The 17,970-nt window shown below is 38.9% G+C and overlaps 2 protein-coding genes across 8 annotated transcripts in view; one reads left to right on the top strand and one right to left on the bottom strand.

Annotated features, from left to right (window-relative positions):
• The window catches only part of LOC123503982, a 61,433-nt gene that overhangs the window by 17,409 nt on the left and 26,054 nt on the right, over positions 1-17,970 (bottom strand). The window contains exon 4 of one of the 2 annotated variants that reach the window (XR_006674666.1): positions 17,587-17,874. The exons of the other annotated variant lie outside the window; for it this stretch is intronic. The gene's annotated coding sequence lies outside the window, so the exon portion shown is untranslated. Of the gene's footprint in view, positions 1-17,586; positions 17,875-17,970 lie in introns of those variants that run through there. 2 annotated transcript variants of the gene reach the window in all.
• LOC123503974 (ankyrin repeat domain-containing protein 10-like) overlaps positions 902-17,970 on the top strand; it is a 35,885-nt gene continuing 18,816 nt past the window's right edge. For 5 of the 6 annotated variants that reach the window (XR_006674662.1, XM_045254149.1, XM_045254145.1 and 2 more), the window contains exons 1-5: positions 902-1,244; positions 9,160-9,318; positions 14,117-14,208; positions 15,651-15,748; positions 15,966-16,652. Coding sequence is in view for 5 of the 6 variants with exons in the window: in XM_045254149.1 (XP_045110084.1) it covers positions 1,029-1,244; positions 9,160-9,318; positions 14,117-14,208; positions 15,651-15,748; positions 15,966-16,652 (1,252 nt within the window). In the remaining variant the exon portion in view is untranslated. Of the gene's footprint in view, positions 1,245-4,860; positions 6,189-9,159; positions 9,319-14,116; positions 14,209-15,650; positions 15,749-15,965; positions 16,653-17,970 lie in introns of those variants that run through there. The other variant, XM_045254146.1, reaches the window with a different exon arrangement.

Here is a 17,970-nt window from a genome sequence, read left to right as displayed (position 1 = left end):
CTTGTGAAGCCAGCGCTCTAACCACTGTGTGTGTGTGTGTGTGTGTTAATTCATCACCACGGTCGTCTGCTGGTCACTCAGCCAGTCTTCCCAATTACGGAGCGATCTCAGAGCTCACAGACCGATCTTCGGGTAGGACTGAGACCACAACACACTCCACACACCGGGAAAGCGAGGCCACAACCCCTCGAGTTACATCCCGTACCTATTTACTGCTAGGTGAACAGAGGCTACCCTTAAGAGGCTTTCCCCACTTGTCTAGCCGCTTCCCGGGACTCGAACCCGGACCCTCTCGATTGCGAGTCGAGCGTGCTAACCACTACACAACGCGGTGTGTGTCTACACTACGCCGTGTGTGTGTGTGTGTTAAACTCTTACCAACAATGTTTATCATTTACCAACAATATGCACAACCTTCACAACGATATGATCAAAGTAATGGCTACTCGGTCACTGATCATGACTGCCTATATAGGTAATTTACTCAGAACAAAGGCAGCAATGCTTTATACGTAGCCTTTGCTGTATGACGCTTGTTTCGTGCAGGTAGTATAGGTAGTAATCACTATTACCAAATCCCCAAAAGTACATTTGTCCGAATTCAAGAAGAAGAAAGAAAGAAAAAGAAAGAAAGAAGGCTATTCATTCATTTAATATTTTTTTCCCCGATCGCCAGAGCACCAATTAAAGCGAAGGAGCAACGAAGGGGTGCATGGGATGAAATATCTCATTGTAAACAAGCATCTCTAGTATGATTTAGAAATGCAATAATGGAGATTACATCTTTAAATCATATGCACATATGTTTAGATACACTTTTAGCATTTTGTTATTGCTCTAAGGCACAAATGTCAAAGAGAAAGTTCATGTCCCAGCGCACCCTGCGCAGCTCACTCCCGGCACAACATTGACCGAGGCTGTCTTTGCTTGGCAGGCGGCGAGTAAGGACGTGGCGCCCTTGGTCCGTAATATTTTCCCCTAAAATTGAAGTCTTTATTATATCAGCTTGATAAAACATCTTATTACAAATGGCAACCGAGGAAAACAAAACCCACAGTGGCAATTGGAGTGTGATGAGTGAAACTGCCTTAGCTAAGAACTTTCCGCTGCACCGGGCGTGTCGTGACGGGGATGTGGCTGCACTCGCCGCCCTGCTGCAGCAGGACGCCACACACCGCCACCTCACACTTGAGGACACCTACTATGGCTGGACACCTACACATTGGGCTGCCTACTTCGGCAAGGTATGTTAGCCTGACGGATCTGAATAGCCGACCTATCTTTGTGTGTGTGTTCTTTTTTTTTTTTTTTTTACGTCCGCCTAGTAACTGCATGTTTCTGATGCACACCTAAAGGGGTGGCGGTCACGGTGTGCACATCAGGACCTAAGTCAACGTGTTTATGTTCATTAGTGAGATTGAACTGCCACGTACATCACGCTTTAGTGATTAGGAATTATCAGTCTGTAGTGACAGGATTCATTTTCCCGCCAAAACTTTTAATTATCCAGTGCTTTTGGCAACACTTGACAACAACGGACCGACCCGGACGCTGTCATGACACTAGTTCTCTGATGGAGGGGGTGTCAGGCTAGCATCTTTGTTGTAATTAGTTGTTTTACGAAGTAATTTCCATTTCATAAGAAATATTAATGCCCAATATATATATATATATATATATATATATATATATATATATATATAATTTATTATTAGAATGATTTTGTTTACTGAGTAGAGCTTATTCACAATACTGCACATTAACGCTATTGTGTATACGCACTGAATACACGATGAACGTTTGTTATTAGCAGTGAACAAGATAGATGAATGACCTCCTTTGTTGAACGAACAGTAAGTTTCTTCTGCCGCATCGCGAATCTTATCTAGAACAAGAGTCGAGATTGTAAAGGGATGAGGCGCATAGCGTGCATCGGGGAAAGTTGCCTGCTCGCGCGTGGGCGAGAGAGTGAGGGTACCGCTTGCCAGGCGTGAGGTCAACAACACCAAGTGTCCGCCAAGTCATGCTAGCCTTTATTTGAGTTTTACGTCAGTACACAACCAATCTCCGAACCTTTAACGCTTAAGGCGTATTTTTTCCCTTCATATATTAACATTTATTTGTAATATTTTTTTTCAATTATGAGCTTCCTCAGAGCTATTACATTGCTGTCACATTGACTGGAACATTTCTAAAGTATACGTTTTTGTGAGGTGTCAAGGGAAGCAAAAGATGGTGGGAGCGGATGCTAGATATGGAAGGTTTCCTCCTTTCAAGGTGGTGCTGGGCACGTGTAACTGTTGCTGCCCTACTGCTAACTCGGATCCCTGATGCTCCGCCCACCTGCCGCGCGCCACTCACCCGGATGCGCAATATCCTGAAGATATTTGGCAATGACATCTGTCATCTCTGCCCTTGTCAGCGCTAATTATTATTATTTTTTTTTACCAAAAGAAGGAGCGGATGTCACTGAAGTTGACGTCATTCTCCCCTTGCGCTTGCCGCTTAATGCTAGAAAGAAATTGATTAATAGGACTGGGGATCAGATTCAAGTTTCTATTTTTAGGGACTTGACTTATTGTTGGAAGTGAAGTCGTTGATTTATGACTCGTTGTTTTATGTTGAGCTCGTTGAATTTGGGAAATCAGATTCCTTACGGAATTAAGTTGACAATTCAGACAATAATTATTTGAACAGGGGATGAAACCGTTACCTTATCACATTCTGACGCCTGTGTGTGTGTGTGTGTGTGTGTGTGTGTGTGTGTGTGTGTGTGTGTGTGTGTGTGTGTGTGTGTGTGTAATTCACCTCGGTCGTCTGCTGGTCCCCCAGCCAGCCTTCCCCTTTACGGAGCGAGCTCAGAGCTCATAGACCGATCTTCGGGTAGGACTGAAACCACAGCACACTCCACACACCGGGAAAGCGAGGCCACAACCCCTCGAGTTACATCTCGTACCTATTTACTGCTAGGTGAACAGGGGCCACACATTTTAAGAGGCTTGCCCATTTGCCTCGTCGCTTACCGGGACTTGATTGTGAGTCGAGCGTGCTAACCACTATACGTGTGTGTGTGTGTGTGTGTGTGTGTGATTCAAACTCGGTCCTTCTCTGTTGTGAGCCGAGTGTTTTAACCAAGTAAAATAACCAAATAAAGATCATATGTTGCTAATAACGTCAAAATGTGCAGGCACGCACGTATAAAGCAACCTGACGAAGGACAAAGGTAATAAATGACTGCTGAACTATTGTGGCTGACTCGTGCCTATCCACGTTAATTCCCGTCGAAATCATATAAAGCTAATAACAAATAAACCTCAGAAAATGTAGGATGAGATGCTTTTTGCTGATTAACTTTTATAGCCACAAGAGAGAGAGAGAGAGAGAGAGAGAGAGAGAGAGAGAGAGACTTGGGATACGGAATGGCATAAGTCTTGAAGATCCTCTTCATGGACGGGAATAGTAATCTTAAAGCTTGTAAAAATTATGAAATGAAGTACTGGTGTAGTGGGTCTGTTTAATCTATTTTGAAATGTGTCGTCTGACCACTCTAAAGGACAGCAGCTGCCACGGGTGATTTTAACAGGTAGCTGAAGTCAAGGCAAAACTATGTTGAGAGTTGGGATGTGGAGAAAGTCTAGTCACGAGTCGAATTTAACTGTAGATTGTAAACTTGCAGTGGAGAAGCTTTGAATTTGCCTAGGCTCTCAAAATGCGGTCATGTCTTTATGAAATACGATGCTAGTCTTCCAAATCATGTAAAGCATGAATGATATATGGTTTTGATTAACTATCGTTACACATTCATATACTGAATATCAGATTCCTATAAACGAGATCAGCAGATTGAGGTGTGGTTATGATTCGAGTTTTGATTCTCTCTCTCTCTCTCTCTCTCTCTCTCTCTCTCTCTCTCTCTCTCTCTCTCTCTCTCTCTCTCTCTCTCTCTCTCTCTTTACAAAATGCTTCTAGGGATGAGATCAGATGAATGTCATGCGTGGAGAATTTACTGAATAGAGAAGGAAAGGATGGTAGGTTACTTTCTGGTCTCATTCCTTGTTATTCAGTATGTAGTTACGGCAGAAGGTAATCACATAATTTAGCGTCAGAAAGGAACACTGGCACTTGAAGTTTTTACCACGCTGTGGAAACTACGCATATCTTATTAACGAAACTAGTAAAATATAAAGATGAATTAACATTATACTGTTCTCTTAATGACTCCGCAGGATATGTCAGGTAGTGTTTGTGACGAAGCAGTGAAATGGTGTGCCGTGGCAGCTGGAGTCTCGTCTACAACCATGTTTTCTTTAACAGTACACGAGACAAAGATTACCATGGATGAATTGAGCTGAAACTACGTAGGTAATAGCGGGACTCCAGCCAGGCGTCACCCAGGTGTTCACGTGGGAGAGGAAATAAGTTAATAGGGACTGCGAGACTGCAGCCCCCCCAGTGGATTTCTAGGATTCACGAAAATAATGTTAATTTATTTATGTTGACTATCATTCACATGAAAACACCAATTCTCATATGCTTATATTAAGAAAAATATTGCAAAACAATGAGGAAGTACGGAAATGATTTACCATTTAATGATACGAAAGCGGGGAGAAATGGAGGGGAGGCTTCCCGGGCTGAATGGTGAGTGTGGACGGACTGCGTCCAGCGCAGTCTTGTCTCGGCTGTTGTTGTGGCTAGGTGAGTGTTCTTGCGTCGGTCTTATTTTCGATCGTGTTTTTCAATTTGTCAGGAATGATTTTAAAATATTATTGATCAGTGATGGCTTGTGCTCAATCTTAATTATCATAGATGGTGTAAAATTACATAAACATCGTATAAAATAGTTTTTTTTTTCTTTTCCCAGGTAGGCCTAGCAGTATTTTGCAAAATGGCACAAGAAGCAAAGACGGTTTCTGCATTGAAAGAACTCAATTTTTCACAGTTAACACTTCAAGAGAAGGTAGCAATTAAACAAGCAGGTCGCCCATTACCAGACATTAAAATTGTGCAAGAAGGAGTAAGCCACATCAAGAAGTATATTCGCAGTTTTAATTGTGATTGGTACCAAAGGAAAACATAGCTCTGTGGATGTGAAGTTAAGAATGCACTATTTTGCTTTCCATGTCTGTTGTTTGGAGGCGATTCAGTATGGTCCAAAGATGGTTTTGCATGCATAAAGAACTTGAAAGAAAAACAGAGAAACATGAGAATTCTAGGAAGGATATTGATAATGTAATTTCTCTATCTGTTCTTGGGAGTGTAAATATTAAAGAAAGACTTAGTGAGGCATACAGACTTTCAGTGAATGCACATAATAAGAATGTTACCAAGAATCGTGAAATTTTGTCCAAGATTATAGACTGCATAAAATTTTGTGGACACTGTGAGCTACCTTTGCGTGGACATGATGAAACTGATGACTCTGCTAATCCAGGTGTATTTAGAGGACTTATAAACCATGCATCACAATTAGATCCAGACTTGCGGGCCCATTTAGAAAGTAATGCAGTCTTCGGTTAATGTGCAGAAGAGGTCCCCCTTACCAATCTCTTCAAAGTAGTCATTATGAATAAGTTATAATAGTATACTTGTGATGTATAAATATTTCGGAAGGCGGTCGACCTTACGTAGGTCACACTGTTTTCTTGAAAATCACCCATCTCCGCGAGAATCTAAGTCCCTAACAGATCCGTTCACTGTGGTACGCAGGTGAAACCGAGCCTCGCAACACCTCAGTCACGTACCTCTGCCTTGACAAGAACAAGTTCCTAGTACATGTGAATTGACAACATGTCATCAACGTATGCGTTATGAGACAAAAATGTAAATAATGCACCACCTTTCTCTTTGATGATAACTTATCTTCGTCTTTTTCCTCAATTCACACTTTCATTCATGTACTTCTATTAATTTTCAAACATGAACGCTTTTCATTGGTTCGTGAGCGCAGATATCAGCGCAGGTATCAATCCGCGATGAAGGATGAGGGTAACGTGTACAGGTGCCCAGTCCTTACCCTGCACCCGCTATGACACGCTGTGAAGACTGTGATCTCGGCTTGCTGGAGTTTGCTGTCAAGTACAGCGGAAAGATTGCGAATTCGAATGCTGGGAAATCATCGCTCCTGCGATGCAAGTCAGTGTACAATCGAGAAGAGGACCAGCCAGGACCTTCATCCTTTCGTTAAGGTATTGTGAGGAGGGGTATTGGTAGAGGTAGGGCATATTGTGTGGAGCTATAAGAGAACCGGTGTGGGGGGAGGGAAGCTGCCCCAAAGCAAGGATACGGTAGGTTAGGTTTATGTTAGGGTTAGGTTAGTGTTGTAGGGGGGGTCCGGGGGGCGCAGGCCCCCCGGTTAAGTTAGGTTACGTTACACGGGGTTCACGAATATTTTTCTCTAACCTTTCGGGCATAGCAGCATTTTTTTTTTTCAAGGTCACCTCTACATTTAAATGTTCTTAAAAAGCACATGACTAGCCGCATTCCACGCCCATCTTCTACAAGGTGGAACTTTCCTAGTCGCACTGTCAACAAGGTTTATAAACATTTTGAACCCTTAAAAAAATGCATGGAGGAAATACAGAGTACATCAAATGCTACTTTAACCATACGAGAAGCAACAGGTATTTTGAACACCCAGAATGATGAAAGTTTTATGTTTTGGTTGGAGCTTTTCCATCAGATAATGCCTCATGTAGAAGTGATTTTTCACCAAATGCAGTGTAGAGACATTGATGTGACTAAAGTACATGAGTTTATTACAAACTTCAAAAGGGCCATTTCTGAAATAAATTCCAAATACTGTGAAAATCCCACAAAAACACTCATAGCTAAAGCAAAAGAAGTAAGAAGTGTGTGACTGTGTGTGCTGATAAAGCTGATGGATTTTCTTTCACTAAACAATTAGTAGCTGCTAAATTGTTCAACAAAGACTGTTTCACTAACTTCAAGCAAAATGTGACTTTAGAAGAAGTTGAAGTAGCCACTGAAGCTTACCCCATGATTGCCAAAGAAAGACTTTTGACTGAACTTAGAGCATTCTTTGACATAAGTGATTTGCATGAGTTTTCCAAATTGAGTGAACTATTAAAGATTGTGAATGAAAATAACTTAGGTAATGTACTCTGTGAATTGACAAAACTTGTAAAAAATTTTTTGACAATTCCAATGACTACAGCAGAGCCCGAACGTTGTTTTTCAACCCTGAAGAGGGTCAAAACTTTCTTAAGGAGCACTATGAAGCAGGAGAGGCTAAATGCACTTGCCATGATTTCAATGGAGATTTCTATGAATAATATGCCAGGTTTAAATGAAAAAGTTATTGATCTGTTTGCACAAAACAGGAACAGGAGAATGGACTTCCATTTCAAATAGCCTAAGCCAGCACTAAGGAAGTCAAGCATTTACTGTTAGGATAAGACCTAAAGAATTAAATAATTATCTATCTATCTTTATAATCTATCAATCAGTGGTATGTTAAACAATAACAATAAAAGCATTTAAGATTTTGTCTGAATGTGAGACAGCCCCCCCCATCAGTAACAGTCACGAGCCGCCACTGATGATGAGAGAGGCAGTGTGTACGCGTGCACGTACAGCCTTCACTGCCAAGGTTGTATCCGGTACTGTTGCTAGGTAGAAAGAATGCCAACTTACAATACAGAGACTATGCCAGAATGGACACGTATATTTCTTTCTTTTATCTCATGGTCGTGTATGTTTGCGTTAAGTTGTAAGAAATTACCGGAGTCTCCCTTTGTGTGTGTGTGTGTGTGTGTGTGTAAGAGGAGATGGTATAGAACTTTAGAAATGAGTGTGAAGCGTATGTTGGGTTTCGTAGGTAGTGTGACTTAGCTTGGGATGTTTCAACTTCATATTGGTATATCAGTATTTGGCACTACTTAAGTCGTGATGACGGTAGCGTATCCCGTCTTGCATGAAAGACTCCTCAAATCGCCATCTACATAGAATCGTGGAAAGTCAAGAACAGTAATGTTAGCTTCACTTCATGAGGTTGATCGTGCGTTGCTCACGGTATAGTGTGTGAATACCAGAGCAAGGAAGATTTGAAATGCTCTTCTGTTTTCTTTGTTGTCAAGTCTCGCTAACACTAGGCTACATGCTTATATGGCACGCTTCCTTGAGCTCGCGTTGTTGTGTTCACTAGTAACTATGTAGCCTAAGAGGTAAACTGCGTATTTAGAATAGAAAGGAGGATACAATGCAGATTATACGGATAGATATAGCCTATTCACCACTGAATATCCTATAAATGCGAATAGATAAGCATCGCTAGACACGGGCACTTCACCAAAATTTCCCTAAACCCCATCTTTGGATTTTAAAACGTAAACTAATAGCCTCTAGAACGATATGAATGAGATTTTTGTTCACCTTGTTAGATTCTGACTAACCATCTCTCGGGGTTTTCGTTGCATATACAGAGGTGGTCCCGGCTACTTTTACGCCCTGGGCGAACCCTCCATCGGACGCCCTCCTCCTCAAACTCAAACTCAAACCCACCGCCGAACCCACCTGAGAGGCTGAGAGTGAGACTCACAGGCGAAAATTTATAACCTGGCCCCCCTCCCCCCCTTGCCTTTTCTTTTGACTCACAATCTGTATACGTATATGACTCAGCCAGCAGTAAGTTGACGTGATAGATACCCCAGCGGTATTAGTGTAGAAAACTCGATTTTTTTTTTTTTATATATATATATATATATATATATATATATATACATTTTTTTTTTTTTTTTTTTTTTTAGGGGGTGGGGGGGAGGAAGGGGCGTTCGTGCGCCCCAAAATAGATTGCACTATTCTTGAACCTTGGCTGGAAGTACGCGTGCGCGTTAAGTTCTTCAGTCACAGTCAATGCAACTTCAGAGAAAATATCAGCCAATCTAATGGCCTGTTTTCTGTATGATACTGTCCGCCATGATGTAGATCTCGATCATTATCTCGTCATGTCCGGTTGTGAAGGGTGTTTATTGACTTATTTTGATGGTACAGTAGCATTAAATGTTTGAAATCACACGGTGTTATTCGGAGTACAGTGAAGTGTCCCGAGTATGAATCTGGAAACTTTCATAATTCGTATGAAAGTGTGTGGTTTAATTATAACCAATATGACATGTGACTTTTATGGTGTATTTTCAGCTGGAGTGCCTGAAGGTGCTGGTGGAGAGCAGTGGAAGTATGCACGCAGGAATGACAACATCAAGATTCACCCAGACACCAGCACACATTGCAGCATTTGCCGGCCATCCTCATTGTCTTATGTGGCTGCTCCAGACAGGACTAAATGTCAACACACAGGTAACCACCATAAATTCATGATTCATCTTTACTCTAAAACCTTTGTAGATTCAACGTTTCATTGCTAACACCATTTCACTTTATATTTGATTCTGAACTTATGTGAGTACTGCAGCTTTGTGATGCATTCATTCATAGTATATTGTTTTCATTATTATTTTATATTATTGTTTCAGTACTTATTTTCATTTCAGTGCACAATTGAAATTATTCCATTAGTGGTTGATTTTTTTTTTTTTTTTTTTTTTTTATCATTCTTTATTGGCACAATACATACACTCTTGCAAGTATGTTTGAATTTGCCAACTACTTCACTAAAATATGTGGTGGAGGAGAAAGGTTCCCAAAGTGAATTTCAGACAGTGATCTCAACTTAAAAGTAAAAGTTTTGATGGTTCAATAAGCATGGTAAAATCTGAGTAATGGGAGACGAAAGATAGATTAATCTAGAGAAGTCTGCAATTGACAGTGCATGATGTTTGCCTTTTACAGCCTTTTTTAAATTTTTTTTCTGAATCCATAATGGGGCTGTACAGTAGCAAATGAATCATTAAATGAAAAGAAATACCTGCAGTTGTTGCAACCAGGACCAAACAGATTATTTTGTAGTACCAGAACATAAGTGGTGCCTCCAAAAAAACAATGGCACACCAATGCGGTAAAGTTTTGCCAGAAAACTGATATTTGCGGAATGTTCATTGCCAGATTTGTGAGTTTCAGCTGTAATCCAAGTTACATTATTAATATTGAAAATTATTCGCCACTCATACAAATCACTCTAAGTACAGCCTCCCAAAACAGATTATATACAAATAGCGGGATTCCACTGTATATACTACTACTACTAAGTTAATAATAATAATTAACATTTTATTGATGGGAACTTATAACATGATATAGGGAGCTAATGGTTGAAAGTATACATTAGTGGTAGAAAGTATGGTATAAATAAAAATAAAATAAAATAAAAAATACATACCACAGACGAGAGGTATGTTATTAAGATGGAAAGTAAAAGGACGGAATTTAATAATGGATTGATCAAACATTGTAAAAAGAAAACAGATAAAATTGACTAGAATGATAACCAAGACTGAATGAGGTTAGTGCTTGTTAATCAATATGACTGGAGTGGGGATGGTGCTGTACTTACAACGGTGGGTACCAGGTTTAATTGGGACAAAGTTGTTAAGAGGTGCATAGGGGTCTTCAGGGCAGCAGCAGTGTGTTAAGTGGGAACAGGTCACAGTGGCAAGGGTTGTTAAGCAGCTTGAAACAAACTGCCCGAGACTTGCAGCATAGTGGTCAGCAAGGGTGGTGAATGCAGAGTGGCAAGGGCAGCATAGTAGGTGATACAAAGAATAATCTTGATGGCTATTTTCTGGGTCCTGTTGAGGCAGCAGAGCTGGCTGGCAGCAAGATAGGGAAACCAGGCAGGGGAAGCATAGGTTAATTTTGACAAGATGAACATCTTGAAAATGGTGGTTAGCTCAAGGACAGGAACACCGAAGGACTTGAGCCATTGCTATATAAGGAGTGTATGCGAGGTAGAAACTGCGTTTTTGGTGTGCACATCCAAAGTGAGTGAGATAACAGAAATGCCGAGGAACTCAGTGAAGCAGACATGGTTGAGGTTGGAGTTCCCCAGTATATGTTAATTCTGGTATGGTGTAGTGATGTTGCACAGTTTGTCACTTGGAGGTAGCAGACGGTGAGCGAGCCGATGGGTAGATAGTTGTTGTAATGAGAAGGATGTCCGGATAAAGCACTAAATACAGCATGGTAATAAACCAGAGGAAAATAAGTATACTTATTATGTTCATGTAATTTAGTTTTTCTAGATAAAAGGTACTTGAGTTGCATATGTCTGCAGTCTTCTTGGAGGCTATTCTTAATCTGACATCAAACAACATAAAATGTAGCAGAGATACTTTATGAACAATAGGAGACGAGTTGTGAAGGACAAAAGTGGTGGGTAATTTCTGGTGATTTTTCCTTTATGCAGTATGATTTTACTGTGAAGTGACTAATTGTCAAACTTTAGTCTGCCATCTAGACTTTGAGAGGTCGTCCTTACTTTAAGCTTAATTAATTTCAACTAGCTTTATTTGAAAGCCCTATCTCTACTTCATGTGATCAGTTGAGTATCAGCATGGTGGAGAGCCAAGAGATTAAGTTATTAAGATGCTGGTTCAATAGAATTAATTTTAGCAGCATAACTTACTTTGGGTTCTGTTGTAAATTACTAATTGAGTTAATGGCTGTCAAAGCTAATTGCATGAATTTACAGAGGGCAGCCAGGCTTCTGTGAGGTATTCAGGTTATGGAGTATTACTGTGATCATCATCCTGGCTGATGATATTTCAACAGCCATCTTGGCATCAGTTAGTTTTGTACAGTAAGATTAGTAATCATTGAGTGTTTATAATAATGAGTGCATACTCAGAACATGAGTTACTAGAGAGTAGATGCTAGTATGTGGTTTCTGTAATACTCCAGTACCACTGTTCCTTGACATGGAGTTCTTTATCTAGTCTCACATTATTTGTTGGAAGTGTACCACTGCTGACTGTAGAGGAGTGCTATCTTAGTGACATTGTAGTGCATCTCCACCCCCCTCTGCTGAAGCAGTGAAGTGCTGGAGGAAGGCTTTAACAACAGAAACTAGTGATGTGGATTTGGACTCAGATGATGCATCACCACTCTCGTCACCACGTCTAGACCAGACCTACCACCGGCTTCGACTTTGATGTTCAGATCACAAGAGGTTACGTGTTTTTTTTTCATATACACAAGTATATTAATAACATAATGTCAGATGTGAAAGGGCACTAGAAGAATGGTTGGGGAGATCATTGGTACTAGAAGAATGGTTGGGGGGATCATTAAGTTGTAAGAATGCATCCTTGCTAAATGCATGTAACTAATGACTGAAAATCTTTCTTTGGGAATGATAGAAATACAAGTAAACCCTTGACAAGTTGGTGTGTAGGGTATATCTGACCATTTTGACATAGCATTTTAATTGACTTAATGCTGCAGTTCTCTTTCAATTGATCCAAATAATAATAGTATACAATAAGATCAATCTTGTGCAGTAAAATGTCTCAAGAGTTGGAGCAGGAACAGGGAACATCCATTGGAGAATAACAGCAAGATTTTTGAGAATCTACTTCATCTAGAATAGTTGTATGTAGATGATGAAATGTTTAAAGATGGCAAAGATGGGGTTAGACAACTCGAGAGAGAGAAAACCAGCCACCTACAAATGAAGAAGTGACGTGCAAAATCTAATAGAAGACTGAAATTACATTCATTGTTATCAATGTATAAGAACATTGACACAGTCCTTGTCAGTGGAAATCAGGATGTCGAAGAAGTTTTTTTATCCCTGAAGAAATTAAATTGCTCCAGCAGTGAATGGCAACTGCATCTAAACAAGGAAATAAGACAAAATGAAAGATAAGATGTGTATCAAAGATAGAATACACAAAAAGATGAGAAGAAAGGTACAAGATATGAAGAAGAGAAAGGAGAAATAAGAAAAAAAGAGAGAAAGGTAGAATAAAGGAAGGATTTATACACACCAAGCAGTGTTGCTCTCACTAGTTATGAGCATGTTCATTAACATTGTTACAAGAAAATAATAAAGTAATTGCAGTGGAAGAAATGCTCAAACACTCGCATTCATGTCATTACTGTAGAAAAATTAAGTGTGAATGAGTAGTTTTTACGGGAAATGCAGAAAGATAAGGAAGAAACTTTTCATTTCAGTACATTTTTTTAATTAATTTTCTTTGAACAATACTGATCCTTTAAGTTACATTGAAAAGAACAAACACTAAATATTAGTAGACACCTTGCCCCCTTGTTAGTCAGTTAAGTTCAGAGTTTACTCAGGTCATATAAGTAAAAGATAAAGCAGCTTGTAGCCTGGTTTAATTTTATTAGTAGCAAGGTTTTACTCAATGTGCCTTAATTGTAAGCAAATTGATATAGATGATTGTTAATTAACGGGAGAAGTAACTCTTGAGGTGGAAGCTGTACCTGTGACTGTGTCCTTACTTGAGCTAGACTGAGGAGGAGGAGGATATAGATTGATTATTGTATTTCACCAAATATTCTACTGGACTCAAGTAATCAATAATCCCTTTGATTTATTTTACATAGCATAATGATGCTGTAATAACAAATTTGGAGGTACAAACTAAATTAGATGAGGAGACCTTGGCTCTGCTTTTCTTGATTTTTTGTAATTGGTGCTCATTTGTTTTTGCTATGGAGTGCTGCATTTAGTACTTAGTATTTGCAGATCACAGTGCACTTTGATGAGCCCCGTAAAACAAGATTGAGACCTATTACACATCCAAAGAAGACAACAATCATGATTAAGAGGAATGCCACACACTACCACAGGTGTAGAATTAACAATAATAAAATCTTTACTTACTAAAGTTGGAAAATGAAAAGGGGGCAAATAAAGAAGCAATCACAATTGTAAGCAAGCATGTAAAAGCACATTAGTTTATGATAGAACATGTCATTTTCTTGGAAAATTTTGTATTAAACTGTAATTGTCATTCCTTACAATTACTCAGACTTTGATGTCATAGCTCTCCTAAAATATGCAGTACTGCAGTTAATGAAATACTAATTTCTCAAGGGTTTACTATACTCAACAAATTTGAAACCATGCATTGGGTGTAAGAGATTCGAGTGTATTCTTAACAGGTCATGTTCTGGAAACTTTGTGAGTTCTTCGATTCTGAAAGCATTCATCAGGTTGTTCCATTTACAGGACTATCTTGGAGAGACATCGCTTCACAAGGCAGCTCGGACGGGGTCTATGGAGTGTGTCACTGTCTTGTTGGGCAGTAAGGTTCTGATAGGGTAAGTACAATTTTCATCAAGTTACAGTTTAAAAGATATGGCAACTGGTCATCTTACTCTCTCTCTTGAATCTTGATTTTATTGATGATTTACAGTTATAAGCTAAGATCTTTACAGTTAAAAGTTAACGTCAAAATTCAGGAGAGGTTGCTTCAGAGGAAATCCAAACGGCAACAGCCCATGAGGTCCTTATTAGGCAATTTGATTATCATGAAGATTTAGATTCAAAAGAATCTGGAATGACCAATCACTATTTCTTGATTTTAAAGTACTACAACAATTATTTGTTTCTTTTTTCATCAATACCCATGAGCTTTTTTAGTACAGTGAAGTTTATGAAACTTCTAAAATCAAGTATTTTTCTTTGTAAGGCATATTTAAAAGGGAAAGAAGTGTTTATGTATGTGTTGCTGTTGTAATAAAATGGAAAGAATGGTGAAAGTACATGAGTTGAAAAATAATTACATTGACCAATATAATCAGTCAATCAAGGGTCATCCATATTTCACATCCATCAGGTAAGAAAGGAATAACAACTGACTAGATATAACTATGTTTCTTAGCTACTGACATCATCTTATATTTGGATGATTATTATAAATGGAGATGTATTAGAAGGTATGTAAGAAAGTGGAAGATTGAGATACATAGTAGTGAAACATGAGACAGATGGAATAGGAGACTAAGATGGAACAAAAGCATACCATGAATTGGTATAGAGAGAAAGAATGTATGAAAATGGTATGATGGAAGTCTGTATTTATTCCTCTGTCTTTCATAAGGTAATTGTTGATGTTAGTGTTACTTTGGAGGATTCAAATTTGCAGCCTTATGACTTCACAACATGGCAGACCCAGCAGAGGTAAACAGATGGGATGAGCTGTGGATCCAATGGATTTGGCACACAGAAAGCATATGGTCAGGACTGGTGGAGGCGGTGATGTAGTGGATAAGGTGGTGAGTGTGGGATTGGGTAGACGGGCAGGTTCAAATCCCACCACGTACGGCCTTAACACTTTGCCATTTGCCGAGTGGTTTAAAGTTACCTATATGTCACCATGATACCCAGGTTATAGGTGGTTACACCCAAGATAAGTTTGGGTGGTGATATGGGCCCTAATATGGGTACCACTATAAATAAAATTGCTTGTGCCATTAATGGGCAGAAGCAGAACAATGCTTCCTACAAACTCTTTAAGTGAGCCTACAGGCACCATAGACCTCAATGTAAAAAAAAAAAATATATATATATATATATATATATATATATATATATATATATATATATATATATATATATATATTATGGCCACTCTTAACCTAAACTAACCTTAGTATTGGTACCTACAGACAATTAATTTCATCTAACTGATGTTTTCCCCCTTTAAGTCTGTAGTATTAAGGTGTCTTTCTGCAGATAATTGACTATTATTATTTTGCAGAATTTTGAACAACAATGGTCAGACAGCAGCCCAACTTGCAAATGCATGTGGCTACAGTGACTTGGCAAACTACTTACTGCAGGCTGAAGGAAAACAAGGTATGGCTTGAGTATACATTGTTCACTGTGTATTATTACTGATTATTGTCTAGTACATCTCCAGACTTAATGAAGTAGTTTTCCTTTTTATATTTCCAAGGAAAGGTGGACATGGAGGGAAGTTTAGAAAGGTGGTGTGGCTTACAATAAAATCACTAAACTAATATGGGTGAAAAAAAAAAAAAAATGGATTATTTAAAGGCATTTTCTTTCACAGCTAATGGTGAGCACAATGGTTTCATCAGTTGTAGTGTGCCAAGCCATGGCCTTAATGGAGGAGTCTTCCCACACAGCACTGAAATGGGACAGCTCAATGGAACTCATAAGGCAGATACCCCCAATAATGGCTTCATATCTGCATCTAATCACATGAGTACAAATAGTTCTGTCACTGGTAGCAATTCTACCTTCACTTCTTCCAATGGTTATTATGGCTTTCAGCCAACAAACAATCCTGCAAATGAAAGTATGAATGGCCATGGAAATATTGCTTCTAAGTCTCATAATCAAGAATCTGAAGACTGTGAAATGGAAACCGATGCAAATCCAGTTGATTCTCAGAATGGAAAAGACAACACCATGGAACCTGTCTTGAACAATTACATGAAATCCTCTTCCCAGAATGGATTTTGTAATGGAAATATTCCTAAAGCCATGTCTACATACACAAATGGCAGCAAACAAAATGGATCCAGAGAAGTAGCTAATGGTCATAGAGCCAAGATAGGTTTTGTTAGTGTAAGTCCTGTTAACCAGACAAGCTTTGTGCATAAGACTCTTCCTCCAATGGAACAAGATATCACTTTGAATGATGGAGTATCCAAAAATTATATTCCTATTGCTGGTTGCAAGAGATCAAGAGAAGATGTATATGTTCCAGAAATGAAGAGGATGAAAACTGATGGTAAGATGTTATTCATTTTGTTTAAACATCTCCACAATCACCTACTTTTCTCTAGGGTTTGGCTCTTTTACTTGTACAGGTAATCCCCACTATACAATTCACCATTATACAATATTTCACTTATATGATCTTTCTTCCTTATTACCCTTTGCCTACTATGTGATTGTGCTTAATTTTTACAATCGCTGGTGTGTGCACTTATTTGCTTTGCACACACGTATAATTGTATTTGTTTGAGTGTGTTAGTATGTATATACAGTAAATGCTACTTAAGTCAGACCCAAATAAAATAAGCTGGATATTGGATTCTTTCAGGATTTTCAATATTTTTTTATATGTATCTTAAGTGAACTGGTAGGCATTTTTTGTCCTTTGAATGAGTAACTTGAAGCCACGATGTTTGTATACTGGCTAAAATATTGCTTATAGTTCTTACATCGTTGTGTCATTTGAGTTGCTCAAGCGATTTAAGATGCAAAATTAACATTTACACCACTAACTTAGCAACCAGGAGGCAGTGTCTGCCTTAACTTTCCCAGGCATAAGAGATATCTTTTCAATGCACATGTATGTGTGCGTTCGTGCATGCACATATACATGTTTTGGAACACATTCCTGTTTTTCCTATCCAATCTAAGTGTGTTACACAATCATTTGCTCTGCAGTATCATTTTCAGGAACATAATGTAATTGTATGTCAGGGATTACCTGTATTGGTTACTCTAACTATATTATAAAAACCGCTTCAACTATATTCAGTATAAATTTACACTAATGTAAATAGCATCTTCCACATTATTCTAGTGACTTCTCTTTAAATTACAACCTGGAGTTGTGTCCGAATCACTTGTGATTGTTGTAAGTACAAACCTGGCAAGATGTTTTTGCATTGCACATCGTAAGAAAAAATATAGGATCTAGTAAAAGGAAAGTCTATGGGCATTTATATAATGCGAGTTGAAGGTATAATGGTCTGGACAGCTTATCCCTGACCATCCTGGTGAATTAGCCCTTAATTTTCCTATTCTTCTCGACTTAGAGGAACTCTTGCATAACCCTGCTTGTGTTTCTTTATCTTCTCCTAACCTCTATTAATTTTACATATACTTTCACCTTATTTTCTCTGTTGAGGTAATCTGATCATCTCATATCTGTCTTGTCTTATCACTTCAATCTCCTCAGGATTCATCCCAAGTGGAGGTGCCTCTGGTGTTTTGAGAATCTGAGGAGATATTATTCTTATTTTTCTTGGAATGACTACTACATGTGATTTACAGTCAATTGATCCCAAATTGATTGCTACTCTGGTCAATTGATA

Source organism: Portunus trituberculatus, chromosome 15 (assembly GCF_017591435.1).
Source record: "Portunus trituberculatus isolate SZX2019 chromosome 15, ASM1759143v1, whole genome shotgun sequence".
In the NCBI taxonomy this organism is placed as follows: domain Eukaryota; kingdom Metazoa; phylum Arthropoda; class Malacostraca; order Decapoda; family Portunidae; genus Portunus; species Portunus trituberculatus.
Note: the sequence above shows the minus strand (reverse complement) of the source record. Positions and strands in the feature narration are given on the sequence as shown.